The following is a 25015-nucleotide window of genomic DNA, read 5'->3' on the forward strand; positions in this document are numbered from 1 at the left end:
TTAATATTATTTGATCATCAACGAATATCGGAACGCAAGAGTTAACACGTAAACGATACATTACAATTATGTTTTGTTATCAAAAGTAAATTGATCCAGCGATTGAAGCTAAACCAGAGAAAAACATAAATGCGCTTCGAAATAAGTTTTTAAAACCCCATCTGTGAATTATACTGCGGAAATTTTGAGTAGCCTTTACATCTTTAAGTATTAGATCTGGATTTAACGTTTGTAAAGAGTTAATGTCCTTTTTCATAAACAAAAGCGTGAAAGGAATAATACATAGTCCAGATAAAGCCGATATAGCATACAATTTTGAAGAGAATATACTTCTCTTCCGTTCCGAATAAGACAAATAGCCCTGAACCAGAGCATTGGCAATGGCTAAAAATGGGAAGCTCTTTTTGCCCATACTATATATGTATTTCCATTGAGCCAGAGCGACGTCTGCAGGACCGATTAAAATAGCAGGCAACACTTGACTGGTAATGTAAGCAATGGCTCCTGCACTTCCGCAAGGAGTAAGAATTCCGACAGATTGAAACAAATAGACAAGACTCATCGTGAATTAGTGAAATTGAGTGAAAATTGGTGTGGCTGAAGGTGTATGTTAAGTACAATGTATATTCCAACGTTTAATTTCCTCTACCAATTTATATGTAACTAAGAAACTGTTTATAGTAATATGCTACTATTGCCATAGTGGCCACCTGGGTATACAAGCAATATGAAATTAAGACTTTGATATTGATTTAACAGAAGCCTTTCTCATGATTTTATACCATCCTGAAATCCTACTAAAAGATACGGTATATCAGAGGCTGTTTTCTACGCTTTGGTTTAATAGCTTATACCCCGAAATGTGCTAAATTACCAGATTTATTTGGTAAGTATAAGAACTATTTACATGATTGCGAGGCTAAAGCATTGACAATGGTATGCTAGCCCAGCGGAGTACTACCCTAGAAGTATTTCAAGCGGTTGCGATTTCCAAATGTGTAATATCCTGTCTAACGATCCTTTGGAAACATGATTTAGCATATACCCACAACATGGAGCATATCCATCGTAACGTTTGACCTTTGTTAACAGCCGGGATTAATTTATCCGAATTTTTTTCTATACCCTATCTCTTAAACGATAGGTATGTTTCTCATCTCTGTAGCCCTTAACAGATATCGTTCAATTGTCCTACATAGATTAAACCAGTTAAACTTGATTTCCAACCATTATACGTTAACACTTTTTTATAAAATTTGTCAAGTCAAATCACAACTGACACCTTCATGTGGAAAAATACCAAAATGATCTCAGCAATAAAAGGATTAAGAAAAACGAGTGTTAAGCTTTATCGGCTACTTAATGATGCCCAGCATGTTCTTCTTCATCAGTAGAGCTATTGTCATCATCCTTTATTTCGGCTGCTTGAAGATTTGCGAATTGATTATCAAATTCATCATCGACGTTAAAAGCATCATTAGCCAGAGATCCTGAGACAACTTGTTGTACCGGTAACTCGTCGTCGTCGTTATCCGATTCGTTCGCTGTATCAAAATCAAAGGGTTGACTAACTTCGTTAGAATTGACAGTAACCTCAGTATTACTATTTGCTTCAAAAGCACCTGATGTAGTATCAAAGTACTGATTCTCAGTACTTGAGGGTATAGTCTCCGAATTAGGATGCTGTACATGAGTAGTCGTAGACATTTCTAATTGATGATTAGGATCAGGAAGCTCCGTAACTGCAGAGGTGTAATTCGTGACTGATCCAATTGAAATTTGAGGAGAAAGATTAGACATTGGGGGCTCCTCATCACTAGAACTTTCATCATCATCAATCTCATTAAACTGAATTGGTGGAAACTCATCTTGAATATGAGGTGTCGCTTGTTGTACAACTCCATCTTGCGCAGACCTATCGCGTCGAGAAGGAGGAACAGGAGGTTTCACAGGAGCAGGTGTACTAATTGTTTCAGTAGCAAACGGTGCACTAATAGGTTCAGTGGCTTGTTGTTTATTAGCAATTTCAAATGGTGTAGGTGCACTAGTGTTTTCAATAGGTTCCGCACTTGTATTCTCGACTGGCTCAGCTGTGTTTCTGGCAGATCCTGTTAACTTTGACAAGTCAGATAATACCGGGGATCCACGTTGTGAAGCAGAGGTTGATACATCCACAACACTGCTATCCTGATGTTGTGGCTCCTCCATATTTGACAACTGCACAGGTTCAGAGTCCAAGCTAGGATTAACACTTGAGTTATTAACGCTAAGAGATGTAGTCTTTGAAATGCTTCTAGGAAACACAGCCGAAGCAAATTCACTTTCCCAGAAATTTGAAACCGGTGAACTAGCTCCTGAGATTTTCAAGTTATGGAATGGATTTCGGGAAACAGTGGAAGCATGTGCTGATGAATTATTAGAGTTCAGGGATGGAGAACGGAGAGTATTATGCATTGCATCAAAAGAATTATGTTGAGTGGGCACCGAGGAAGTAGTATCAGGAAGGGTTGGCTTATCAGTGGTAATTCCATTGCTGGTAAAAGATGGGAAACGAGGTGTCGAATCCACTTCGGGTTTCGGAGCTTCTTCAGTCAGGTTAACGGATTTCAATCCATCTTCTAATTTGCTGAGTTCTTGCTTTTCAGCTTCCAATTGTTTAGAGTGTTCGTGATATTCTTCGGTTGCGGTAGCTAGTTGCGTTTTAGAGTTATTAATTTTGTACTCTAGGTCAAGTTTTCTTTGCGAAACAGCCTTACTCTCTTCGTCCAAACTAACCAGACGTTGAGTCATTTCATCCAATTGTAAATGCAACTGGGCGAGCGTCTGCTCTTTATCAGCAACCTCGGACTTAAGTTGTTGAATTGAAGCATTAGATGACTCTACCATATTCTTGGCCGCTTCAGATTCTGCAACGACTTGCTCTAAAACTTCACCCTTTTGTTTATTCTGTTTTTGCAATGCATTAAGCGTGGCTTCCAAAATTGAGTACTCCCGATTAACTTGCTCAGTTTGAGCTTTATTAGTTTCAATGTCCAAACTGATCTGCTTGGCTTTTGCTAGTTCCTCATCATAGGCCTTTCGTATTTCACTGACCTTGGCTTTGACATCGCTTAAGTTTGCGGCAACATCGCGAGATGACTTTTGTAAATCATCATTAGATTTCTTTACTTGGGATAATTGCGATTCTAACTTGGGTACCTCTGCAGCTAATTTTAGTTGTTCGGCAGACGCAACCTGAGGAATAGGGGCAGCAAGTTGTGAGGGAACAGAAGTTCGAACTGCTGAAGGTTTGTCCATGGTGTTTTTGGCAATCGTCTGCCCAAAACTGGATTGAGGAAAGAATGTTGATGTAGGGGAATTAGGTTTAGCAGCTGGAGAAGTGGGAAACCCTGGAGTATGGTTAAGTTGGAGAGGTGAAACAACAGGGAACGGTGCACTTTTAGTTACTGGGGGGGCTGAATGCTTTGTAGCATTCGAAGATGTATGTTGAGGAGCAAGGGTAGGAGAGAAAGGAGTAGCATCCAAGCTTAGTAAATCCTCAGTTCCTGAAGTTACTCGGGATGGGCCCGTAGGATTAGGAGCCAACGTAGGGTTGGGATTAGGAGACGAAATATTAGCAGGAACAACGGAAGGGATAGAAGTTGGCACGCTTTTGCTCTTTTGCATTAATGGAGCAACCGAAGAGAGCATAGAAGAAGGGAGCACTTTGGGTAGCTCTTTTCCGGATAATTTGAGCTTAATTAAATAAAGAGATATACAAAACTCACCAATGTTTAATTTACCGTTACTATTAGTGTCACTAAGGTCCCAAATTTGTGCTAAGACATCTTCAGGAAGTTTAGAAGCAAGGAAAAACGAATATGCCTCGCTACCAGAAACGTATCCTTTGTGCGCTTTATCAACGTTGGAAAACAACTGACAGAAGCTAGTCAAGTCTTGAGATGGAATGGCCCATGGATCTGAAACAGGGATGTTTGGAGCTTGCACAGGTGGACTTCGGCTGAGGCCGGGATACTGAGAGGGTGCAGAAACTGATGAGGTTGAAGCTGCGGAAGCGATAAATGATGGTGAAATAGAAACAGGAGGAGACTTTAAGGAACCGTTTAATAAAAGGTTGATTATATGCATACCGGTATTAAACTCGCGAATATCCAGAGCCCCGCGTTTATGAGTATCAACTAAATTCCAGACTCGCGCAAGAATTTCAGTACTAAGAGGTGCACGACCAAAGATTGAGCTAGCTCTGTCACCATCCATCAGACCGTCAGTTGGGCAGACTGTAGTAAACATTTGTTGATACCGTGTCATTTCATCTGAAGAAATAGGAGGTAAGAAAGAACCATCAGATCCATCACCAGAAGAAACGTTATTTGGTCGATTCAGCTGAACAAACTTTGAAGAATCAACGCCAGAGATATGGATATCGGCAAAATATGGAATTTTCCCCGATTTTTTGTAATCAAAAGGTAGCTTTTCTTGTGCGAGAGCCACCAACCTCATGGCAATTACAAAGCCAGAAAATGTAAGAAATCCTCGATTCTCAGCATCTGCGATTTGCCAAATTTGACCAAGGACTTGAGGAGCTAAGCCCGATTTTTCCAAAAACGGTACAGCTTCTTCTCCGGTGATAACGCCAATGTCTTGTTTATCTGCAATTTTAAACAGTTGGTCAAAAGCGGTTTGCTCTTCCGCAGACAAATTCAAAGACATCTCTACTATGCTCAATTTACGTTGTGGTTCAAGTATACTAAATCACTTGTTGAGCAAACTCAGAAATCACCTCCAAAAAAGAGAATTCGATTTACAATACGATCAAAATGTCAAAAAAGACACACTTGTTTGAATCAGGTGTAATTGAGAGGCTGCGATTATATGAGAGCATCCAAGGTAACCGAGATAAAGCAATCGACCCTGCTACCTTAAGCAGGAGTAGTAATTAAGGTAGTTAGCTATATGATACTCTATCACTAAACGCTTTTGCGTGGAAAACAGAGCGTTTAAATATGCTCATAATGATTTGCAATATCGCATTAGCTTTATATAACGATGGTTAACGGCATTGCGTTAATTGATCTATTCATTTCCGACAATTTTTTTGAACTAGTTTCGTGTAAGTAGGTCGTACATAAACGATATCTGAAATGTCTGTTCCTTTTGAAATAATTTACTGTTTTTATGTTTTGATTTTCACAACAGAATGATGCGTATGACAAAACAACACCTGGTTGCATAGTCAAGTTGAAGTGTAAATAAAGCTCAACTTTTTTAGAACTTATTCGGTATTATCAATTTTCGTTTCTTTTATTCGCTCTATAGTGTATTGCTTCGTCTTAAGATTGAACCTTTCCAATTACCGAGTTCATCACCTCTACATTTATTGTAAAAAAGTAATTGTACTGCAATCTCTGACAAGCCATCATGACATACTGACCTTTCAATTACATCCAAAATTCCCTTTAGCTTGTCTTTGTTTGCTTCTTAATGGATGATTTGATCTACAAAAGAAAACGAATCATTATTGGTAAATTAAATAAACATCAGCAGCATTCACGGAGCAATTAAGATACACACTGCCAACGTCAATTACAATAGATTAATGTCAATTGCCTTTCTTTAGAGTCTTTTTTTGTTTGCCAGTTATGAACAGTAGCTCACGGATTAGAAAGTTCAAAAATCAATTATTACGCTTTCTCTTGATGTATCTTAATTCTTCTGAGAGATTGCTTTTAGTCCAGTAAAGACATTTACATCACTGTAGTAAAACAAGTCAAATCACTTAAAAAACTAGTATCTGTCCTCTTCTTCGATATTTTTACCTGGTCGACGGCTGCTTAGTGCTAGACCGTGTTAAAACCGATTGTCTCATTTTCGATTAAACATAGTCTGGTATTATAGATCAGTTGATTAAAACATTTGTTAGCTTTCAAAGTAGATCGTTGAATTGAAGGATTTTACTCAACACCAAAAATCATACACCAAATTTTTTTATCCTCCTTTAGACAATGCTATTACCACAAAAGAACGGGATGAATGGGATCATTTGCTTCTAGACACTAAATTTAAGTAGCCGATAAAAGACGGCTTAACATCCGAGCTTTCGGATGTTCATTTTCACACGATGATTTTGGGTTATCTATTTATACCCAATTTGTATATCTGACATGTGCTTGTTTATCGGTTGGAAATATCTGTCTTTACAGATAATGTGTAGATCATGGTTACTATATATGACTTAGGAGGCTGGTCAATTTAATAGAACCTAGGAAGGAATAATAAAACATGCACTTTGCCAAACTTGGAGCAATTGGTCTTCTTGGAAGTATCATTTGTGCTTATGCCGCTAGTGCTGCTTCAAAGGTCATAATCGACAATGATGGGCTGACGGATTTACAAGTTTTATTTGCTTTACAAGCGAAACAACAAATCCTTGGTGTAACAGCAATTTACGGAGATTACACCTTGGATGATAGTCTTTTTTTGGCTTCGGATGTTTTGTCTACTGGTAATTTGACATATTGCATACCATCTTTCGCAGGTGCTGCCCAGCCATTGTTGCGCACTAATAATACTTTTCAAATTTGGCAGGAGCTGTACGGTAGTTACGTTTGGCAAGGATATTGGCAGCCTGAATATGAAACTGCAAATACAAACAATGAATCTTATATATACAATACTCAAATCTCGGCAGCTCAATTCATTATCGACATGGTTAAAGCGAACCCCAATGAGATTACCATTGTAGCGGCAGGGCCGATGACCAACTTGGCAATTGCTCTTTCAATTTGGCCTGATTTGGCTAAAAACACCAAGTCTTTGGTTATCATGGGCGGCTATGTTGATAGTCAAATCGCACAAGTTACTGGGGGTGACTTTTTGAATGATATGTATAGTGACTTTAATTTATTCATGGAACCTGAAGCTGCTCAAACTGCCATCACCGCAGATTGGCCAGAGCTTATTATAGCCGGAAACATTACCAGTCAAGTGTACCCATCGCAAAGCCTCTACAATGGTATCATTGCGCGCGCAGGTGGAATGGCAAATATTGAAAGCGATTCTGGTCTAAGTTATGCAAAGCAATTTGTGGGCAATGGAACATTGCCTAGTGGATCATTTCCTTTCTGGGATGAAGTTGCTTCTGCAATTGCTGCATGGCCGGAAATCGTAAACAGCTCTTACGATGCTTATGTTTCAGTAGATACTGCTTATGATAGTCCATTTTATGGCAGCTTACGAATGGTGCCAGCCGATTTGGTACCCAAAAAGGGTGTTCGCACAGCAAAAGCTAGCATGATAACTGGAATTAACGTTGCAATGTTTTATCAAAAGATTTATGATTCTTTGACAGCTGAATATTCATCTTATTGTATGAATGGAACAATAATAACTCCTTCCAATATCACCATCAGCAACACAACAAATACAACAAACACCACGGGCTTCTATTAAACTTTAATTATCAATTAATAATGAAAGATCGTGGTTAAATACCAGAGGTTATATCTATTTATATTTATTCCTTTAAACCTCAGACCGATAATCGCTCGTTTGTAATTGGTATATTTTTTAAATTGAACAATACACAAAAGAATTTCGATAATTCATTTTAGCGTGAAACCAAAATACTAGTTTACGTATTCTGTCATTTAATAGATGAATGTTCGTACATCGATATTTAATAAGATTTATTAAAAATTAAATAGTTTAATAATGCAAACTATTATTTTACAAACGTAGATCCTTGTTCATTCATTACATATGAATGGTTTTATCCGCTCTCGAAAAGTAGAATCCAATTAGAAATATAAAATGAAGAGAATAAATCCTTTGAAAAGGACGGGCTAATTTTCAAATGCCTCAAATTATTGAGCGACTAATCGTTCTAAAAAAAGTTATGCTTGCCAGTATAAACTTTTGATATTCATTTTTTTATTTTTTATTTTTTTTGGTGATTAAAGTCATAAAAAAAGAGAAATGGACATGATCAGTCACCTTTTTTAAAAAAACAAAAATACGACCCCCTCAACTTTTAAGGCTAAATTTTACATATGAATGCAGTCTACATCCCAAAAAAAATAATAGCTAAACTTTTAACATTGTACTTTTGGGATAATTTTCAACCATTGACAAAATCAATATACAATTCTATATAACATGTTGAAGGAAATAAATTTAGCTTAAAATTATAATTATTATGCTTTTTTTATGAGGTATAGGGCGCAATTATGAAAGAAATACGGGCGCTTAAATACGAATTTTAAAGAAAAATGTTAACAATAAATAAATACAATTTGACTTTTCTATAGTACGGAATTCAAGAAAAAAAAAATGTCTGTTACATTATTTACTGACTATGCTCTTTCGATTTTTGTTTTAAATTAGATTTTACTTGCCGGCGTCTTGCATAAAAAGGGAAACATAAAAATCCCAGATATGCAAAACTGAGAAAGTATAGAGCGAATTACACAAAGAAAAGCTGTAATAGTTATAACTATAACTTTCATAATAAGTATGTAATGACACACTTCATTTTTTATAAGTGTCTGACGTCGAATACTTTCCTAATCAAAAAATAGGAGAAAAACTAATATAGGTAAATACCAACATGAAACAAGTCATTTAAGAAATATTCATTAGAAACATTTGAAGATTAACTTCAGAGACACTGTCGGCATCCACATAGTCATCTAGAAGTCTGGAGTTGACAAGAGGTTTGCCTTTGTACATCAAACGGATAGAGGAAGGTTGCGTAGATAACTGAGATGCTAAAACTTCTTTAAGCTCCAAAATTGTAGACTGTACATTTATTTCAGTAGATGCTTGTTGAATGGGAGGTCGGACAGTTTTCGCAACAACATGAACTAGATTTTTAGTTAAAAGTAGTTATTTAAGCAGAATTTACCTTTCTTTTCCTCGAACAAAGCTAAATTTCCTTGAAACTCGACCAGTGGAGCAGGAATAGTGATCTATAAAACTATTAGTTTCAATAGCATATTTGTGAAACAAGAATCATTATTACGCACCGAAATAGCAGTTTCATCTATTTTTTCAATTGGAATACTATCAGGGTGATTCCTAGGGGTCTTTGAAAGCTCTTCTAGAAACGATTTAACAATTTGTACCTCGCTCATGGTGATGGTGGAATGTCAAGTTTACTCAAGCTAATTATCAAGTGTCCTAAAACCACTAAAGAGAAAATCTCGAAACAAATATCATACAAAATGCCATTAGTTCCAACTTTGACAAACAACACATCAAATCTGACGTTCAGTTTTTGATAATTATGTTACAATGCTGCTAACCGACAAATTTAAGAGTCCAAATCCTTGATGTAATAGCGCTCAAGTTCAACATAAAGTATTCTATAACTTCGTCTATTTCATGCCTTAAGCTTTACAACCTCGCGAACGTAGTTTACTCAGAATTGTCAAAAAGAATAATAATTATGATTTTAAAAATTTACTGTTAAATAAATTATTAAAGTCATAAGAAATCTTTGCATTGTTAATAAAGTTGCTGTTGCAAATACTATCCATACAAGTTTCTGAAAGTTAAGAGTTTAGTAGTTTTTAAATATTGTTTCCCTAAATGTTTTGCTTATCATTATAGCAAACAATAAAGCTAAATAGTTTAATTGTTCATTTCATGCTTTCATCTTATTTCATAGGCACATAAAGTATCTTTGCGTTTTACTTCGATTTTTTAAAAGAGGTTGTATTCCTTCATGTTTTTAGATAAGATTGCTATGGAGCAGTTTTAGAAAAGATGCGTATATAAAGACAGACAGATTAGAACTTAAGCAAGTAAAGTGTGAAGTAGTTGTATACTAATTAGAAAGATGATATAACCAACCTTACTAGAGCCATAATCTTTAATCAGCCCTGAAATCGTCTTGTTCGAATCATTTGTTTTTTAAAAGGATTGATTATTATTGTTTATTTCTCCTTAATATTTATCAAAAACTCCAAATCGCTGTATAGGTAGCATGGTATACATATATTCACTCAACCTACATTTCTAATCAATCACGCTTACAATGGCTTCTCACAATTATGAGACGCCACTCAAGAGCTCTTCCTTTCAACATTTAGTTGGTACACTTTCTCAGCGACGGCATTTTACCCCCTCTAGAAGCAGGTATACTCCACGTTCTGCTCAACGGACTGTTACTCCTCATAAACGGAGAGCTCTTGCACGCAGGAATAGTCTAGCAAGGAGAAGGAGCAATGTGTTTTCCGCAACAACTCCTAGAGACATTCTCAGAATGCTCAGTCGTGCGCTGGCAAAAAATCCAGTACCATCACCAGCTGAATCAGAATCCTCCGAGCGACGACATACTCCACAAACTAATAGTCAAAAGTCTCAAAAGACACCAAGATTGTCTTCGAATAAGCGTCGGACTTTAAAAAATGATGCTAAACAAAGGAATTCCCAATCTCCAGGTACCGACACTAGCGATGCAAATCTGACGATACAATCCATCGAAGCTCCAAGGCGTGCTCCACAGCGCCTTAGCGACTTTTTTACACCAGATGGAAGGCGTGTCAGTAATATTCGTGATTCTCTAATCTCAGAAAAACGATTAGAAAATAATATTGACCAAGTTCAAGAAAGCGCGTTAAGTACCGCTTCTAGTAATCGACTCATAGATTTAAAAAATGACGAAGTTCCTATTTTTCGCATTCCTTTAAGTGATTATGAAACAGATGACATGGATGACGGTACACCTCTCCAACGCCATGTTGCGACCCTGAACCAATATCAAAGTCCCATTTTTAATTTAGGCCCGGACATTTTAGAAGATGAACCATCTTACTCTTCAAGAGCTTCCAGATCCCGTCAATCATCTCTCTCTTCTCGATTATCTGAGTTACCTTCTAAACGCGCCAGCCTTGAGATTTTAAGGCGCGAAAATACTTTCCCAGCCGATCCAATTCAGGAATTTGGTGAAAAAGCATACAATGAAAGAGAATTGATGGAAGAAATCTCAAATTTTGAACCCTTACTAGATGATAACTTGCTTGAAAATGCCAACGAAGCTGTCAATTCCCCAGTAGTAGACGCACCAATGGATGCTGATTCTGCTTTAGAAATACCCAATGATGAAGATAATGGGGAAATTCTAAATAAACTAAAAGATTCTCCGTTTAAAAAACCTAAAAGAAGATATTCCAAATCTTCAACACTTGTGCTACCGGAAACAAATATTAGGAAGTTGGCTAATTCCTATTCACAGAAAAAAATTGCTGGATCAGTGATTGAAGAACTAACTACAGCTTCTGAACTCTTTTTCAAACAGATCGCGAATGACCTTTCGGCTTTTGCAGACCATGCTCATCGGAAAACAATTGACACGCAGGACGTGGTTTTACTTATGAAAAGACAAAGGAAAATAAGTGAGAAAAAATCCCTATCCTCTCTAATGCAGCAATATTTATCGCGTGAAATTGCACCTCCGGCAATTAAGAGAACCTAATGCGTACTTCTCCTTTACATTCATCCCTGTATATTAGAATTTTTTTCATCGTTTTACCTCTTTGGATGTTAAGATTTTTTATTAATAGTTAATTTAATGATTATTTATATTTATTGCTATTTTTATATTATTAATTAATTGTAAGGCACGTCTAGAAAATTTGTTTTCTTAGGAAATAGAATTATTTTCAAAATTTGCAACCTATGCAAGAACGCTTGATTCGATACACTTACAAGTTTGTTTAACAGCTTTTGATTATTTGTAATTTAGCCAACATTTATTTTCGTCCATTAGTTAAAATTACATGATCAAGTAAATAAATTTCATTATCTGCTAACTGCAAGAAACATTTATTTTTATAATTTTTTTTAGTATTTGAAAGATGAGTTTGCAGGGAACATCCGTAGTAGTGCTAATTACTCTCAGGTGTGTTATGTTGAATCTCTCATAAGCCATCAACGACTTTCATTCACGAGTGTCCTAAAGGTTTTTATATACCCGGGATTTTGTCGAAATAAAGCATTTATGAAATCCAACCTATCATTAAAACGGCAAGATGAAAAACGTGCCGACAAAGAGCCCAATTTGTACACATTGCAAGGTGTAATTCAATATTTACAGTACGAGGCTTTCAAGAATGAAAGGGACCATAATTTATGGGAAATTGAAAGAGCTGAGTTGAAGGTATTAATCTTATATTACTGTATTAGCTAATCATTAGATTCGGGTTGCTCAACTGGAAAGAGAAAGGGCCAAGTTAGAACAGTCTCTTAGTTTTCAGCAAAGACGTGCCGAAATGCTTGAAAAATCACTTAGAGAATTAAGGAAAGACAAAAATATATCTGTTAAAGATCTAGACGAATTCCATCTACTTGATAAACCAGCCGCAAACAATACAAAGGCCGATGCAGAAGCCTGCTTACTGAAAAGTAAAAACTATATTAAAAAGTAAGAAGTTGTTTTATAGAATTGGAGGTTATTAACATGTTTAGATCTTTACAGGAGATCGTCTATCTTACTAACATGCAACCAAACGTGAGTTGGAATGTTTTACAGGAGCCTACTCGTGGAATTAAGGTACCTAAAGAAAGTAATAATACTCAGCAAAATAATCAATTCGTTATGGAACCCTCTCAAAATAAAGGGAACGTTAATGATGCCAACTTTTTTGAGGTGGAGTATGCAAGAAATGAAAATATGAACAAGCTTTCCTCTTCTGAATTAATTAGTGATGACCTTTTAGAAGATGAAATAATGAAACCACTTTCTTCAGGTGAATCTTTACCGAAGAAGGAAGAAGAAGTTACAAAGTCCCCTTCGTTTACTCTAGATGATTCCGTTGCTTCAAATGAGCAAACACTCGCGCAACTCAATATCGAAAGCCCAGTAGATCAAAAAAAATCAAAAGCGAAAAAGAAGAAAGAACAGAAATGGACATTAAAATTTGAGTCAGACAAAGGAACATCGACTCAATGTATTACACACCAACCACTTCCTGGAAGTACACCAAGCTTCGCTTCTGGTACTGAAAACGGTGTTATCAATGTATGGCGTCTTGATGAAGACTCCAATGATAATTCTATGGGAATTATAAAACCCCACTTGACCTTCTATGGACATGAGGGCCCGGTGTTGTGCGTTTGTGTACCTAAAGCTACTCATCACATATTTAGTGGAGGTCATGACGGTACTATCAGATGTTGGAGTTTGCCGGCTAATCAAACGTCTGACTCAATATCGAAAATCCTGACTGGATCCACTATTTTTCAGGGACATGAAGATTGTGTTTGGGAGCTATTTTGTCATGAAGTTAAAGACAACAACCCAATCTTACTCTCATTATCATCTGATGGTACTGTGCGAGGTTGGAAATATACTGGTGAACAATTGTTCAAGATAAGATGTGATTCTAAGCAGCCTTTATCTATGTCAGTTACCGATAGTAGAATTGCTATTGCCTATAACGATGGGAATGTTCGATTTTATGATTTAGATACCCAAATTCTTGTAAGCCAAATGCGCATTGCTGGAAATTCTGCTATTGGTAATCCGGCTGTTAAAGACAGGATCAACAAGATCGTATGGAAAAATGGTAACCCTGATCGCTTATATTCTCTGCATGAAAATGGCATGGTGCGAGTGTTCGATGTAAAGAGTGAGGAATTGCTTGCAGAGAAATCGATTAGCAAAGTCTCTTTGACTGGTATTGCGTTTGCTGTAAATCGTCCGGAATTCGCGATTAGTGCATCTGATGGAAGAGTCTTTTTCTTGAGGCAGGACGATAAACTTTCAACTCTCGAAAGCTTACCTAGCAGAGAAGCTCAAGAGGAAATTACTGATTTATCAGATATTCTTTGGATCAACTCACCCGTCGATAAGTTGGAGCATTTGATTGTGGGCTGTAAAGAGCGAATTTCTGTTTACGACCGCAAATATTTACCATAAAGCACTAACAAAGATAAACGAATACAGGAAGATTTCCCTCTTTTTATGAAACTTCCAACTTTTCTAATCAAAATGAGTTATTTGTTAAAAAATAATGATTTACGATTTCTAACCGTAATGAACCAAAAATCTACACCGTTGCTGGAGCTATATTTGTATTAGATATACGGCAACTATTTAATCTAATCTCAACGTTACTAAAATAAGAACAACACTAACTTGGACCATCAACTTGTATAAAATTGTGTAGTGATCATATTTGAATGTATCTTCAGGGTTGAAGCACATTGTAGCAAGACATAAAAAAGTGTAATTTCATCATGAATCATATAGCAATAGGCATGTAGACTATCCTCCAAATTTGACAATGAGCGTAGACAATTTGTCAACTAAGGTTCAGAATCAGTGATTACAGCAAAGGCTTTGTCAACACTGACAAGAGGTGATATGTCAATTTCCTTCACTATGCATTTGCCAGTACCTTTCTCAAAGATCCAATGGCTTCTAAACAGCTTTCCACCACCAGGCTTCTCAGCGCCTAACTTTTTAATTAGCTCACCTTTAGGATCCGAAAGCAAATGATAAGGAAAGTTTTGCTTATCCTTGAAAGCTTTTTGAGCTTTGCTAGTATCGAAAGACAACCCTAAAACTTCATAATCAGAGGCCTGTATCTTAGGATAGTTATCACGAAAACCACAACCTTGTTTCGTGCAGCCAGGAGTACTAGCTTTTGGGTAGGCAAAAATTACAAGCCCTTTATTTGCAGTAATATCGCGAAGTCGAATGGAAGTTCCATCTTCGTCAGGCAAAGTGATATCGGGAATTACGTCTCCCACTTGAATAGTTGAATCAACTGATTCATCTTTTGCAGGCTTTTTCAGCATTACTGGAGCAGCTTCAGGAATAATCGTTCCTTTGCTATCCAAGACGTTTGCAATCTTGGCTGCCAATCTGCTAGATCTTCTGGGGGCGTCCATTGACAGGCTTAAAGTGTGCAAGAAAAATGCTAGAGGGGAAGGAGAAAGGTTGATGCAGAGCTGCAGTATATAAATTTATATTCTAAACAACACCTGTAAAACCAAAAACGTTGGTGTCAATGCTGATCAGTATTAAATCGCTTTAACTTGTAAAGGCTAGATAAAATGATCAAAGTAGTGAAACTCTGTTCAGGATGAAGTACTCTGAACTTTTTACTACTCAACTTTCAGAATTTCGGTACCAAAATAAAAACAATTTTACAATAACACCTGAGATTTTCTTTCTGGTGTAGGAAGAAAGTACAGGTAGTGAAGAATCACGACATAAATATTACCAATTTGTTAGCTTCGCTTTGATATTACTTTACAACATTACCAATGTGATCCCGTAAAATCGTATTTAGCGTATTTAGCTGACCTTTCAAACGATCGATAGGGAACCGATCTTCCCCTGCTTATACAATCGGAATAGCTTTGCATCCTACTATGACTAAAGAATGTTTTCTTTCATAAAATTTCTAGTCAAATCATTATTAACATGGTGTCGTTTTTACTAGTATGGCTTTAAAAAATGGTCTTTCGTAAACTGTAACAGCATTTTCTCTGATTGTCCGTCTCGACAGCGTTACAGAAATATAAATAAAATAACAATTAATTTATTAACAAATTTCAAATATCTTTTGTTCGTCAATTGTAGAACGGATCCATCAGCTAGGAACTGATTTGCATGCAATGTCAATGTAGCAATCGTAGTAAAGATTCTAAGGAAGTAAGCCAAGACTATAAAACATGATGTTAGCAAGCGAGGCTATCGTCTTTATTAAACTAACATTGCATTTTTTTTATAAAAAGGCTAAAAACATTGCATCGACCGGGAGTCGAACCCGGAGCTAATGCTTGGAAGGCATTGATGTTACCGCTACACCATCGATGCTTGGATGAAGAGGTAAAATAATAGACATATATTACTTTAAAATTAAACTTGTATCGAAGTATTAGCAACTGGTTCTACATTATGAAAATAACCCAAAAACAATCCAAACTGTTTGGCTAATAATGTGTCTATTTATTATACATTAAATAGTTGAAATTATGGTATACTGCCTACTATGCTTGTAATATACTATAAATGTGTAATGTATAATAAAATGGGCATGTGGTGTAGATGGTTATCACGCTTCCTTAGCATGGAAGAGGTCCCAGATTCGAGTTCTGGCTTGTCCAAGTTTTTTTTTGTTTTTTACGTTTGTTGATTCAAACTATATAGAAACGCGTTTACGCAGAGAACATGTTTTCAAATGATTGCGAGCCATCGTCTACCCTATAGCCGTATGGAATTATCAATTTTATTACAACGAAGGGTCGTAGCGGAGAAAGTATATTAATGCATTGTAAATTCATTTCATATAAAATTAATTATTATACCATGACCAAAGGTCTTCTAACATAAGTATATCCAAATTATCTGAAACATTATAACTGATAAAGAGGAATTTCGTTAACTTGCGTACATTCAAGGAAGGGCCGCAACTGTAGATGTAATGGTTTTGCTAAGAGCCTCCACTAGTTCATCTATTTGCTCGCGAGTGATAATATACGGAGGAGCCAGCAATACGTGGTCTCCTCTGGTGCCATCAATTGTACCCATGCCTGGATAAACGAAAACACCATGCTCGCAACCTATTTTGTTGGCGAGAGAACCAACTTTGTATTCAGGAGGGAAACATTCCTTGGTAGCTTTGTCTTTAACGATCTCGAGTCCCCAAAACAAACCGCGGCCTCGAATATTTCCCACGTTGGGATGAGAGTCAAAAGTCTCATGTAATTTTTCCGAAAGGTATTTACCCATTTCTGCTGCCCTTTCAACAAGATGATCTCGTCTTAAAATAGTTTGCACCGCCAGGGCAGCAGAACAAGCAATTGGGTGGGCTTGATATGTAAAAAAACCAGCCATGGCAGCATCTTTTTGCTCAAACACGTTCATAATACGATGACCAACAAGCGCTCCAGAAATGGGTTGATAACCACCTCCTAAACATTTGGCAATAGATTGAATGTCAGGTGTCACACCCTCTTGCTCCCATGCATGCATTGTTCCCGTACGGCCAATACCCGACATAACCTCGTCGAGGTAAAAGATCACTCCGTACTTGTCACAAACCTTTCTCATTGCTTTGAAATAGCCAGGGACAGGGGTAGCACAACCTGTGCAAGCACCGGATACTGTCTCCGCCACAAACGCTGCCACCTTTTCAGGACCAACGCGAAGAATTTCATCCTCAAGCTCTTTAGCTAATCGAGCAACATATTCTTCGGTTGTCTCTCCGTTTTCCTTATACCTGTATTCAAAACAAGGAGATACGTGGGAAGTTGTGTGAGAAAACACACCTTCATAAGGCTGTTTGCGAGGTTTCATTCCGCCAACAGAAAGAGCAAACAAAGTGTTTCCATGGTATCCTTGCTTACGGGCAATTATATGGCATCTCTGTTTTTCACCCACGAGCTGCCAGTACTGCAGAATAAGCTTTAAACATGTTTCAACGGCCTCTGACCCACTATTGGCAAAATAAGCTCGGGCAAAAACGTCGGGATGTTCAGATACTAGCAAATTTGCAAGTTTGTCTGCGGGTTCATTTGAAAACCCCATGCTGTGTATGTAGCAAACCTTTTCTGATTGCTTATGCATAGCATCAATTACCTCCTTGTTTCCATGTCCAAGACAGGCGACTGCTGCACCTCCAGTAGCATCCATAATCCTCGTACCATCTTCCAAATATAAGTAAACGCCTTCAGCACGAACCACAGTGGGAGGCCTGTGATTAGGAGAAGTATAGAACAAATAATTCTTTTTTTCAGACTTGTCGCTCGACGTAGTAGTTACAGTTTCAGTCATGATAAGCAATGTAAATTCTCGTCAGTAAGAGTATTTATATGTAAAAAGATTAAGCGAAGTGTTTTCCAATCTATTCTCTAAAGAAATTGATCTGATCACCACAGCTTCACTACAATATCTTGTAAAGTGTCAGATGAACTAGAAATCCTACGGTATTTAAAACCTCGTCAAGCTTTAATAATCATCTTTTTTATCTATGTGTCGCAAGTACATCTCCGGATAACGAAATTGCCGCCTTCAGTTTCGTATCTATCCAAGAGAACCATAACATGTCTTCAAGATTCTTAACGTTCCCACGGAAGTGCACTCTGGCTCAGAAAAACTAGCTCGTCCGAAAACAATTAAATGAATACTGCTAACCAACTCTCATCTAAGAGGGTCGAATTGACTGGGTTTACTACCCAAGACGTGAATTGTTTAACACAGAGAAGTGCTTTTTTGTGAGTATCTCCTAGGAATTTCCATTTCAGCGATTAGCATGCAAATCTTACAAAAGATTGTATGAAAAACCAACGTTTTGTTTTAGCGCCATATTACCGCTGCAAGAAATAAAAAATACAAAACAAGTCATAGTTTATTTAAGTATAAAAAATTCATTTCCTTTCAAGCATCCTTAGTCGTTCTGAATTCTCGACCTCTAGTTAAACGTAAATTAACCGAAACTCTACGAGTTCAAAGATGTAACTTGCAGGGTTCTGCAGAAAAACCAGAAATAATTTAACCAAACAATACAATATGAATAAAAAAACGTGTTGGGAATAGATTAAGCGTATCACAAGTGTGAGGTTGTCGGTAAGTGAGCGCGAACCCAGTTTGTTTATAAATTTATAACTTGCGCGTCACTGTAAACATTACCATTAATGCGTTTATCACGAGAGATTCGTTTCAATTGAAAAATATAAGATATGTCTATTGCTAAAATTTTTTTTTATGATTTATTTAAAGAAGCTCTGTCAACGTTATAAAAGAAAACGCGTGCAAATATTAGAAAAGTTATTTGCAAACGATTTCGTTGGAAAAAGATCAAATTTTTCTGAAAATATTATTATTAATGAATCACTTATTCTTTTTTAATATATTTTTAGTAATCAATGAAACGGACATTTATCTACAAAATTGCGTCCTCTCAGGGTAATACGAATATCCTTTCCTCCCTTTTTCATCAACAGGCCTTGAGTCTCAGATTCAATCACCTAGACGTGAGACTTAATCATCTTGAAGAAATTTTATAAACCAATTTATTTACAAGGATGCAATTACATTTACTTTCGGTCACGCGTAATACATGTCCGAGGCCTAATATATCCAGGTTTAGAAAAACAAACAAACTACGAAAATTCACATCTTGCTCTTGCTATCTTGCCTCATTGGAATAGTGTTTACTTTTTTACTGGAATTTACCATAAAGAAGAGCTCTGACCAGAACAGAACGGACAAATCCTATACCTTTTTTAAACCAAACATTCGACCTAACTTGATCAATTATTTCTTACTTGTATTCTGTAAAGCGTTCTTTACTACTCCTCACTCAATGCTACATTTTGCTTCACCTTCAACCGCAGCACTTTGGCATCATCCATGATTGATTATTCGCTTTGCAGTTGTGACTTGATCGAGAATGCCCATTCTATTAAAATACAACGTTGTTTGATCTTATCAGTATTTGCTTCGAGACTGATGATGGCTTGTGAACTGTTGTTATATAAATATATCAGTAGCGGCATCTCACACCCTCCTGCACAAGTTTACTTGCCCCTATCATTTCCAAGAAATATTGATTTTCTAAACCTCCTCAATAACGAGGTATAAATCTGGTTCCTCAATTTAAGGGTTTAACCATGTTAAAGCTTAGCTCGGTGTTTTCAAATTAGCTATTTTAGCGAGCACAAAAGTTGAACAAGAGACGAATTGTGTAATTCGGTTGTAAGGAATCTAGTGTTTTGGCATTGTGCATTTTTGTACAAATCTTTTCTATAGTGTTGTTCCTTTATCTAATTGCAGGAATTTGAAGATCATCAAAGATCCATAGGTAATACTACAAAGAAAATTTACGCCATATAACCTGTGTACTTTACGACATCGAAGACAGTTGTCACATCTACTTGTCAACACCAAACCATTTTGACAGTTTTTTGGAGGTGATAATCCTTGTTAATAATACCCACGACTGTATTTTTATTTTGACAAGCATACACTACGTACAAATATGTCTGAACTTGTTCTGATAACTGGTATAACAGGTTTCGTTGCATCGCATTCAGCAGAAGCCTTACTAAGCCAAGGGTACCGAGTTCGTGGTACATACCGTTTTCAGGAGAAATTAGATGGCTTGCTAAAAAATAGACCAGAGTGGGAGAAGAAGGTTGAATTTGTACAAGTACCTGATTGTAGAGCCCCAAACGCCTACGTTGAAGCTGCCAAGGGTGTAGATTATGTAATTCATGCTGCTACTGAAGTTCATTCAAATCTTGAGCCACCTCGCAAAGACCCTCATGAGCTTTTGCATATAGCAATCCAGGGTTGTGAAAATGCACTCATTGCGGCCGCTCAGGAACCCAAAGTTAAACGGTTTGTATACATCTCTTCTGAAGCCGCATTGAAGGGGCCTGTTAACTATTTTGGTGATGGCCATGTGTTTACCGAGAAAGACTGGAATCCTAAAACCCTTCGCGAAGCTGAGGAATCGGATGATGAGCTTTTAAACTACACCGTGTGCAAGAAACTTGGTGAAAGAGCCATGCATGCATTTGTTGCTAGGAACACTCCTCGTTTTCAGGCAATTGCTCTTAACCCGCCTTTAATTCTGGGCCCAGTGTTTCATCTCCAGTCCGTGGATAATTTGAATTTCTCTACATGGTTCTTTTGGCAATTAATTAAAGGAAGATACGAAGTAGCTCCGGAATCCAAATTCTTTAACTATGTCGACGTGCGTGATCTTGCTGAAGCTCAGGTCAAGGCATTGACCGCCAAAACCGACAAAGACCGTTTCGTCATCAGCGGAGGTGCTTTTAAGAATGATGATATTGTAAATGTTGCTCTTAAATACTTTCCTCAATTTAAGGATAAAATTGCTAAACCAAATGGTGAAACTTCTCCTTGCAACTACGAAGTTGATGCGTCCCTTTCGATCAAAGAGCTTGGTTTAACCTACAGGCCTGCTGAGGAGACATTTAAAGATGCCACAGAATCCCTTTACAAGTTGGCTGGTCTTTTGTAGACAGATACAGTGAGATGAGAAATATTGGCCGTAAGCAAAATTCGATTCTATTTAGAACACAATGATTACACTATACACATTTGTTTTTACATGTATATAATAAGATTTTTTCTTTCTAAACAACATTTATTGAAATTAGGGATATAACATGGCTAACACATAAAATAATTTCTCATGAGAGTACTCTCTGAAAGCTTGGCTCTTATAATGAAAAATAATCAAATCGAAATACTCAAAGAACTACGCATCGGGACCACCAATGATTACTTTCAGCACACCTTCTTCGCCGCTTGCGACAGTTTCGTAAGCCTTTAGGGCATCTTTGAAAGCGAATCTGTGGGTAATGAGTGGTTTAACGTCAACCAGCCCGTTTGATACCAGAAATAGAGATTGTTTGTAGCATCCATGGGCGTAACGGAAACTACCTAAGACGTTGATTTCATAATTAATGATGTGGTTAATGGGAAAATCAATCACAGGTTTTCCATTTCCAGCTTGCACAAATGTACCACCTCGTTTGAGTGCCAATACGGCAGTGTGAATGCAGATGCCAACGCCAGTGGCATCTACAGCAAAATCAAACTCACCGTACTTTTCGATGATTGCTTGCTTATATCTCTGCGCGTAGTCGGGTAATGACTCATTCTCCTTGGCAGCAATGGGAGTAAAGGGCTTTGCACCAACATACTTTTGAGCAAACTCTACACGAGAGGGGGAAGCGTCAACAGCAACAATGTCAATTGCCCCATAAGCCTTAGCAACAGCCATCATCAAGAGGCCAACTGTACCACATCCCATCACAAGGACTCGCGAACCACACTTGAGGTTACCGCGGGTCATAGCGTGAACGGCAACACTCATGGGCTCGAAAAGAGCACCCTCTTCAACTGAAATCTGCTTAGGTAGCTTGGTGCAAAAGTCTTCTGTGGTAATGTAGTAAGTGCGAAGAGTTCCGTCGTATGGAGGAGTAGCAGCAAACTCCATATGAGGACACAAGTTGTATCTACCAGAACGACAGTAATCGCATAAACGACAAACGCAACCGGGTTCAACCGCAACTGGATCACCGGGCTTTAAGGAAGAGACACCCTTTCCAACTTCGACGACAACACCTGCGCTTTCATGGCCCAAGATCATGGGTTTCTTCAGAATGAAGTCTCCAATGCCGCCTTCTTTCCAGTAATGAACGTCGCTACCGCAAATTCCAGTAGCCTTGATGGCGACTTTGACTTGATGGTCATCAGTCAAAGTCTGACCAGGACGATCCTCGATCGCAGTGTCCATTTTCTTGCGCAAGACGAATGCTTTCTCTGCAGGTGCCATTTTGTAGCTTTAATTGAAAATTTCAATATAACAAGGGTATGAATAAACGATTTAGATGATTTGCTTTAAGAACTGAAAGGGATTCCAAAAACAATTAATTAATTATTGTTTCTTTCAAGTAGATGATATTATTCTGTTCTGACTGTACCGATTACAATAGTACTATTATAGTTGACAGGAACAGAAGTTAAGTATTGAATGAGATGCGATGTCTTACTAAAAATTTCTGAATCTATTGAACAGCTGTTGCGAACTGCCCTCAATTTATAGTTACCCTACAAAGGGAATAAAAGTAACCATAAAAACCTAGATTTCTGTACCCAATACATCAATTGTTAATTAGACGTAATTACAACGTCGCAAAGAGATCTTCGTTTCTTTCGATTTTCCACTTCTAGAGGGAGAATACGGAGACAATTCCGATTTCTCAAATTTTATATTTCAAGTCATTCGCTCTTATATGAAGGCACTAATGAAGGTAAAATACATTTCACAATCTCTATTTAAATAGTGTGTTGGTGTTATCTGGTACAGCTGCCTATTGTGAGCCGAGCACTAGCAATAAATTCCTAGTAATACTATGTTGCAGAACCTCTCAAGCAGAGGCAAAGCAGTATGCTCAGAAACGACCACTTGTAGTGCAAAGGAGATTGATTAAATTAATCATGCTGTTGTTATTGACCATCATTCTCTTACTTACAGAATTATTGATGATCCAACGACTCAGCAATCCTATTAAGAAAAGTAGATCCGCAGATCATTGATACTCGGAACATCAAGGATATTGCAGCGATCATTTTTTCATCATAAAACATAAAATGGTGCGGTGTAGAATGTCATGATGAAGTGATTAGCAAGAATTTTCTTGAAGGACAAAGCCGACTATAGAATTTTCGTTCATGAAGTTGGTGCCTAAAACATCTGGAAGTAAGGGAAATGAATCTGTTGTATGTGCGAAAACTTGTATACACATAGACTAGTATGTAGCATGCAATTTATAGGCGATATAGTATAGTAAAGGAAAAGGGTATATGAAAAAACGTAGACGAATTTGTAAGTGTAGTAAGGAAATGGTTCATGTGGACTGGGTTTTATTCATTTCGATGATTTTTGTTGATATAGTGCGATATGGATGAAGGAGAAGAGTATGGATATATTCATTGACTATCTCAATTCACTTTTTCTTGGGACCATTCTGCGAATAGAAACGTAAAACATATAAAGCCCAACTCGCCGATTACTTTCTATACCATGCTACAAATTACCAAAGTATAGAGGAAAACAGAGCTGCTAAACTTTACAGATTCAACACTAAATTGATTCATTAACGCTTGGTTTTATTGCACCTAATTCTAAGAAATTAAATGAAATATTAAAATAGCCATTCTTTTATAAAGACCAGTTGTTTCGTAGCACTGTCCTTCATTTGATAGGTAATAGCAGTTCTTGCATGCTTGTAACAAACGTTGCTCACTTATCTGAGGGTAGTGTTCTTGCTACAAAAATCTCAATCGATTTTCAATACCACCTTGCCAATGTGAGCTTGACTCCATTGATATTCATATGCTTCTTTAAGCTGGTCAAAGGGAAACACCTTGTCAACCACCGGGTGAATGTCTTTGGCCTCGATACATGCAACCATGTCACGAAACATGCTAACACTACCAACAAAGATACCACGAATGTTGGCATTTCGATTGAGAATCTGGCCAATTATGCTAGTCAAGTTGGGAGTAGTGCCTTCACTAGCGACGAATCCAATCATGCTTATCATACCATCCTTGGCCAAACAGGCAATGGATTGAGGCAATGTCTTTTCTCCTCCCACCTCAATAACATGGTGGTAGCCTACACCATTCGTCATTTTAAGAGCAGGTGAAGCCCATTGAGGGGTCTTCTTGTAATTGATTGTATGGGTGGCTCCCAACTTCTTTGCAAATTCCAATTTCTCGTCTGAGGAAGATGTGACAGTGACATTCGCTCCTGCTGCTAGGGCGAACTGAAGGGCAAAGGTGGAGACACCGCCAGTGCCTAAAACCAACACATTATTTCCTGGTTTTACCTGATGCTCCTTGGATCCAAACAACCCATTCCACGCTGTTACGGCTGCGCATGGCAAAGTTGCTATTTCTTCAAACGACAGATTCTTGGGAGCATGCACAAGAGCATGCGCAGGTAAGACAGCATACTTTTGAAAGCAACCATCTCTCGTTCCACCTAAAGCGCTATGTGTCGCAAAATCAGTAGGCGTACCATCCAAATAATTGGTGAAAAAGTTACACACCACAGAGTCGCCCTTCTCAAATCCTTCCACATCCTCTCCTACCTTTTCAATTATACCAGCGCCATCCGAACCTGGAACGACTGGCAATTGAAGGGGTAATGGGTACAACCCTTTGGTAATAATCAAGTCACGATAGTTCAAAGATGCCGCCTTGAGTTTTACCAAAACTTCGCCTGGGTTCAATTTTTGAGGAACTTCGTACTCTTCAGGTTTAAGTTGATCAAATCCGCTAATTTCATCATGAACAACGTATCGCAAAGCCATGCTTTTAATGTTAAAGTGAATGATTCCAGATATTTGTTAAATTTTAACGTTTCCTTTTGCACACCTTTAAAAATTCCAAAATGAAATTATGTTCAAAATTTGTGTATTTGATAATTGTAATGAAAATATCTGAATA

General features: G+C 37.5%; 11 protein-coding genes, 19 long non-coding RNA genes and 2 other non-coding genes across 32 annotated transcripts; 16 read left to right on the plus strand and 16 right to left on the minus strand.

Annotated features, from left to right (window-relative positions):
• Positions 1–8: 8 nt before the first annotated feature.
• On the minus strand, positions 9–625 carry SPOM_SPBC800.14C (uncharacterized protein). Its single transcript, NM_001021018.3, has one exon. The coding sequence runs from the start codon at positions 560–562 to the stop codon at positions 80–82; it is 483 nt and encodes a 160-aa protein (NP_595111.1). The 5' UTR covers positions 563–625; the 3' UTR covers positions 9–79.
• On the plus strand, positions 39–585 carry SPOM_SPNCRNA.4634. Its single transcript, NR_193993.1, has one exon. It is a non-coding gene; the product is annotated as a non-coding RNA (long non-coding RNA).
• A 140-nt stretch (positions 626–765) lies between the features above and the next one.
• Positions 766–1585, plus strand: SPOM_SPNCRNA.4635. Its single transcript, NR_193994.1, has one exon. It is a non-coding gene; the product is annotated as a non-coding RNA (long non-coding RNA).
• On the minus strand, positions 821–4841 carry ede1 (EPS15 repeat-containing family actin cortical patch component protein). The gene has a single exon (NM_001021019.3). It carries the CDS (start codon positions 4708–4710, stop codon positions 1360–1362), a length of 3351 nt encoding a protein of 1116 aa, NP_595112.1. The 5' UTR covers positions 4711–4841; the 3' UTR covers positions 821–1359.
• Positions 1700–2541, plus strand: SPOM_SPNCRNA.4636. Its single transcript, NR_193995.1, has one exon. It is a non-coding gene; the product is annotated as a non-coding RNA (long non-coding RNA).
• On the plus strand, positions 2839–3679 carry SPOM_SPNCRNA.4637. Its single transcript, NR_193996.1, has one exon. It is a non-coding gene; the product is annotated as a non-coding RNA (long non-coding RNA).
• SPOM_SPNCRNA.4638 lies at positions 3932–4611 on the plus strand. Its single transcript, NR_193997.1, has one exon. It is a non-coding gene; the product is annotated as a non-coding RNA (long non-coding RNA).
• A 243-nt stretch (positions 4842–5084) lies between the features above and the next one.
• Positions 5085–5618, plus strand: SPOM_SPNCRNA.1333. Its single transcript, NR_150207.1, has one exon. It is a non-coding gene; the product is annotated as a non-coding RNA (long non-coding RNA).
• Positions 5491–6239, minus strand: SPOM_SPNCRNA.1334. The gene has a single exon (NR_150208.1). It is a non-coding gene; the product is annotated as a non-coding RNA (long non-coding RNA).
• A 15-nt stretch (positions 6240–6254) lies between these two features.
• On the plus strand, positions 6255–7611 carry SPOM_SPBC800.11 (inosine-uridine-preferring nucleoside hydrolase). Its single transcript, NM_001021020.3, has one exon. The coding sequence runs from the start codon at positions 6280–6282 to the stop codon at positions 7447–7449; it is 1170 nt and encodes a 389-aa protein (NP_595113.1). The 5' UTR covers positions 6255–6279; the 3' UTR covers positions 7450–7611.
• Positions 7612–7701: 90 nt separating this feature from the next.
• On the minus strand, positions 7702–8085 carry SPOM_SPNCRNA.4639. Its single transcript, NR_193998.1, has one exon. It is a non-coding gene; the product is annotated as a non-coding RNA (long non-coding RNA).
• Positions 8086–8313: 228 nt separating this feature from the next.
• Positions 8314–9148, minus strand: SPOM_SPBC800.12C (ubiquitin family protein). Its single transcript, NM_001356260.2, has 3 exons — positions 9024–9148; positions 8903–8966; positions 8314–8861 (listed from the first exon to the last, which is right to left on the minus strand). The coding sequence occupies exons 1-3, from the start codon at positions 9129–9131 to the stop codon at positions 8620–8622; spliced, it is 414 nt and encodes a 137-aa protein (NP_001342970.1). The 5' UTR covers positions 9132–9148; the 3' UTR covers positions 8314–8619.
• On the plus strand, positions 8608–9533 carry SPOM_SPNCRNA.1335. Its single transcript, NR_150209.1, has one exon. It is a non-coding gene; the product is annotated as a non-coding RNA (long non-coding RNA).
• Positions 9534–9855: 322 nt separating this feature from the next.
• Positions 9856–11620, plus strand: cnp20 (centromere receptor protein cnp20). Its single transcript, NM_001021022.3, has one exon. The coding sequence runs from the start codon at positions 10037–10039 to the stop codon at positions 11474–11476; it is 1440 nt and encodes a 479-aa protein (NP_595115.1). The 5' UTR covers positions 9856–10036; the 3' UTR covers positions 11477–11620.
• Positions 11621–11840: 220 nt separating this feature from the next.
• On the minus strand, positions 11841–12940 carry SPOM_SPNCRNA.4640. Its single transcript, NR_193999.1, has one exon. It is a non-coding gene; the product is annotated as a non-coding RNA (long non-coding RNA).
• Positions 11924–14152, plus strand: csc3 (WD repeat-containing protein). The gene is made up of 3 exons (NM_001021023.3): positions 11924–12160; positions 12198–12424; positions 12469–14152. Exons 1-3 carry the CDS (start codon positions 12002–12004, stop codon positions 13919–13921), a joined length of 1839 nt encoding a protein of 612 aa, NP_595116.1. The 5' UTR covers positions 11924–12001; the 3' UTR covers positions 13922–14152.
• SPOM_SPNCRNA.4641 lies at positions 13142–13936 on the minus strand. Its single transcript, NR_194000.1, has one exon. It is a non-coding gene; the product is annotated as a non-coding RNA (long non-coding RNA).
• bcp1 (thioredoxin peroxidase) lies at positions 13976–15189 on the minus strand. Its single transcript, NM_001021024.3, has one exon. The coding sequence runs from the start codon at positions 14896–14898 to the stop codon at positions 14311–14313; it is 588 nt and encodes a 195-aa protein (NP_595117.1). The 5' UTR covers positions 14899–15189; the 3' UTR covers positions 13976–14310.
• On the plus strand, positions 14432–15526 carry SPOM_SPNCRNA.4642. Its single transcript, NR_194001.1, has one exon. It is a non-coding gene; the product is annotated as a non-coding RNA (long non-coding RNA).
• A 235-nt stretch (positions 15527–15761) lies between these two features.
• Positions 15762–15832, minus strand: SPOM_SPBTRNAGLY.04. Its single transcript has one exon. It is a non-coding gene; the product is annotated as a tRNA-Gly (tRNA).
• A 216-nt stretch (positions 15833–16048) lies between these two features.
• Positions 16049–16122, plus strand: SPOM_SPBTRNAALA.07. Its single transcript has one exon. It is a non-coding gene; the product is annotated as a tRNA-Ala (tRNA).
• Positions 16123–16281: 159 nt separating this feature from the next.
• SPOM_SPBC1773.03C (aminotransferase) lies at positions 16282–17914 on the minus strand. The gene has a single exon (NM_001021025.3). The coding sequence runs from the start codon at positions 17789–17791 to the stop codon at positions 16412–16414; it is 1380 nt and encodes a 459-aa protein (NP_595118.1). The 5' UTR covers positions 17792–17914; the 3' UTR covers positions 16282–16411.
• Positions 17907–18444, plus strand: SPOM_SPNCRNA.4643. Its single transcript, NR_194002.1, has one exon. It is a non-coding gene; the product is annotated as a non-coding RNA (long non-coding RNA).
• SPOM_SPNCRNA.300 lies at positions 17963–18390 on the minus strand. The gene has a single exon (NR_150713.1). It is a non-coding gene; the product is annotated as a non-coding RNA (long non-coding RNA).
• Positions 18445–18892: 448 nt separating the features above from the next.
• On the minus strand, positions 18893–19801 carry SPOM_SPNCRNA.4644. The gene has a single exon (NR_194003.1). It is a non-coding gene; the product is annotated as a non-coding RNA (long non-coding RNA).
• Positions 19802–19997: 196 nt separating this feature from the next.
• Positions 19998–21131, plus strand: SPOM_SPBC1773.04 (methylglyoxyl reductase (NADPH-dependent); the record flags this gene model as incomplete). Its single annotated transcript, NM_001021026.3, has 1 exon — positions 19998–21131. One exon carries the CDS (start codon positions 19998–20000, stop codon positions 21006–21008), a length of 1011 nt encoding a protein of 336 aa, NP_595119.1. The 3' UTR covers positions 21009–21131.
• Positions 20008–20454, minus strand: SPOM_SPNCRNA.4645. Its single transcript, NR_194004.1, has one exon. It is a non-coding gene; the product is annotated as a non-coding RNA (long non-coding RNA).
• Positions 20569–20772, minus strand: SPOM_SPNCRNA.4646. Its single transcript, NR_194005.1, has one exon. It is a non-coding gene; the product is annotated as a non-coding RNA (long non-coding RNA).
• Positions 21103–22331, minus strand: tms1 (hexitol dehydrogenase; the record flags this gene model as incomplete). The annotated part of the gene is made up of 1 exon (NM_001021027.3): positions 21103–22331. The coding sequence occupies one exon, from the start codon at positions 22329–22331 to the stop codon at positions 21249–21251; it is 1083 nt and encodes a 360-aa protein (NP_595120.1). The 3' UTR covers positions 21103–21248.
• A 514-nt stretch (positions 22332–22845) lies between these two features.
• Positions 22846–23664, plus strand: SPOM_SPNCRNA.4647. Its single transcript, NR_194006.1, has one exon. It is a non-coding gene; the product is annotated as a non-coding RNA (long non-coding RNA).
• adh8 (alcohol dehydrogenase) lies at positions 23598–24879 on the minus strand (the record flags this gene model as incomplete). Its single annotated transcript, NM_001021028.3, has 1 exon — positions 23598–24879. One exon carries the CDS (start codon positions 24877–24879, stop codon positions 23839–23841), a length of 1041 nt encoding a protein of 346 aa, NP_595121.1. The 3' UTR covers positions 23598–23838.
• On the plus strand, positions 24217–24880 carry SPOM_SPNCRNA.4648. Its single transcript, NR_194007.1, has one exon. It is a non-coding gene; the product is annotated as a non-coding RNA (long non-coding RNA).
• The last annotated feature ends 135 nt before the right edge of the window (positions 24881–25015 follow it).

Source organism: Schizosaccharomyces pombe (assembly GCF_000002945.2).
Source record: "Schizosaccharomyces pombe strain 972h- genome assembly, chromosome: II".
NCBI lineage: Eukaryota > Fungi > Ascomycota > Schizosaccharomycetes > Schizosaccharomycetales > Schizosaccharomycetaceae > Schizosaccharomyces > Schizosaccharomyces pombe.

Excerpts from the sequence above, each read along its gene's own strand:
- SPOM_SPBC800.14C (NM_001021018.3), bottom strand. The coding sequence starts at position 562 with ATGAGTCTTGTCTATTTGTTTCAATCTGTCGGAATTCTTACTCCTTGC.
- ede1 (NM_001021019.3), bottom strand. The coding sequence starts at position 4,710 with ATGTCTTTGAATTTGTCTGCGGAAGAGCAAACCGCTTTTGACCAACTG.
- SPOM_SPBC800.11 (NM_001021020.3), top strand. The coding sequence starts at position 6,280 with ATGCACTTTGCCAAACTTGGAGCAATTGGTCTTCTTGGAAGTATCATT.
- SPOM_SPBC800.12C (NM_001356260.2), bottom strand. The coding sequence starts at position 9,131 with ATGAGCGAGGTACAAATTGTTAAATCGTTTCTAGAAGAGCTTTCAAAG. Across the intron at positions 8,967-9,023 it reads TAGATGAAACTGCTATTTCG|ATCACTATTCCTGCTCCACT; the intron begins GTGCGTAATAAT and ends ATAGTTTTATAG. Across the intron at positions 8,862-8,902 it reads TTTGTTCGAGGAAAAGAAAG|TTCATGTTGTTGCGAAAACT; the intron begins GTAAATTCTGCT and ends CTAAAAATCTAG.
- cnp20 (NM_001021022.3), top strand. The coding sequence starts at position 10,037 with ATGGCTTCTCACAATTATGAGACGCCACTCAAGAGCTCTTCCTTTCAA.
- csc3 (NM_001021023.3), top strand. The coding sequence starts at position 12,002 with ATGAAATCCAACCTATCATTAAAACGGCAAGATGAAAAACGTGCCGAC. Across the intron at positions 12,161-12,197 it reads TTGAAAGAGCTGAGTTGAAG|ATTCGGGTTGCTCAACTGGA; the intron begins GTATTAATCTTA and ends GCTAATCATTAG. Across the intron at positions 12,425-12,468 it reads AGTAAAAACTATATTAAAAA|ATCTTTACAGGAGATCGTCT; the intron begins GTAAGAAGTTGT and ends TAACATGTTTAG.
- bcp1 (NM_001021024.3), bottom strand. The coding sequence starts at position 14,898 with ATGGACGCCCCCAGAAGATCTAGCAGATTGGCAGCCAAGATTGCAAAC.
- SPOM_SPBC1773.03C (NM_001021025.3), bottom strand. The coding sequence starts at position 17,791 with ATGACTGAAACTGTAACTACTACGTCGAGCGACAAGTCTGAAAAAAAG.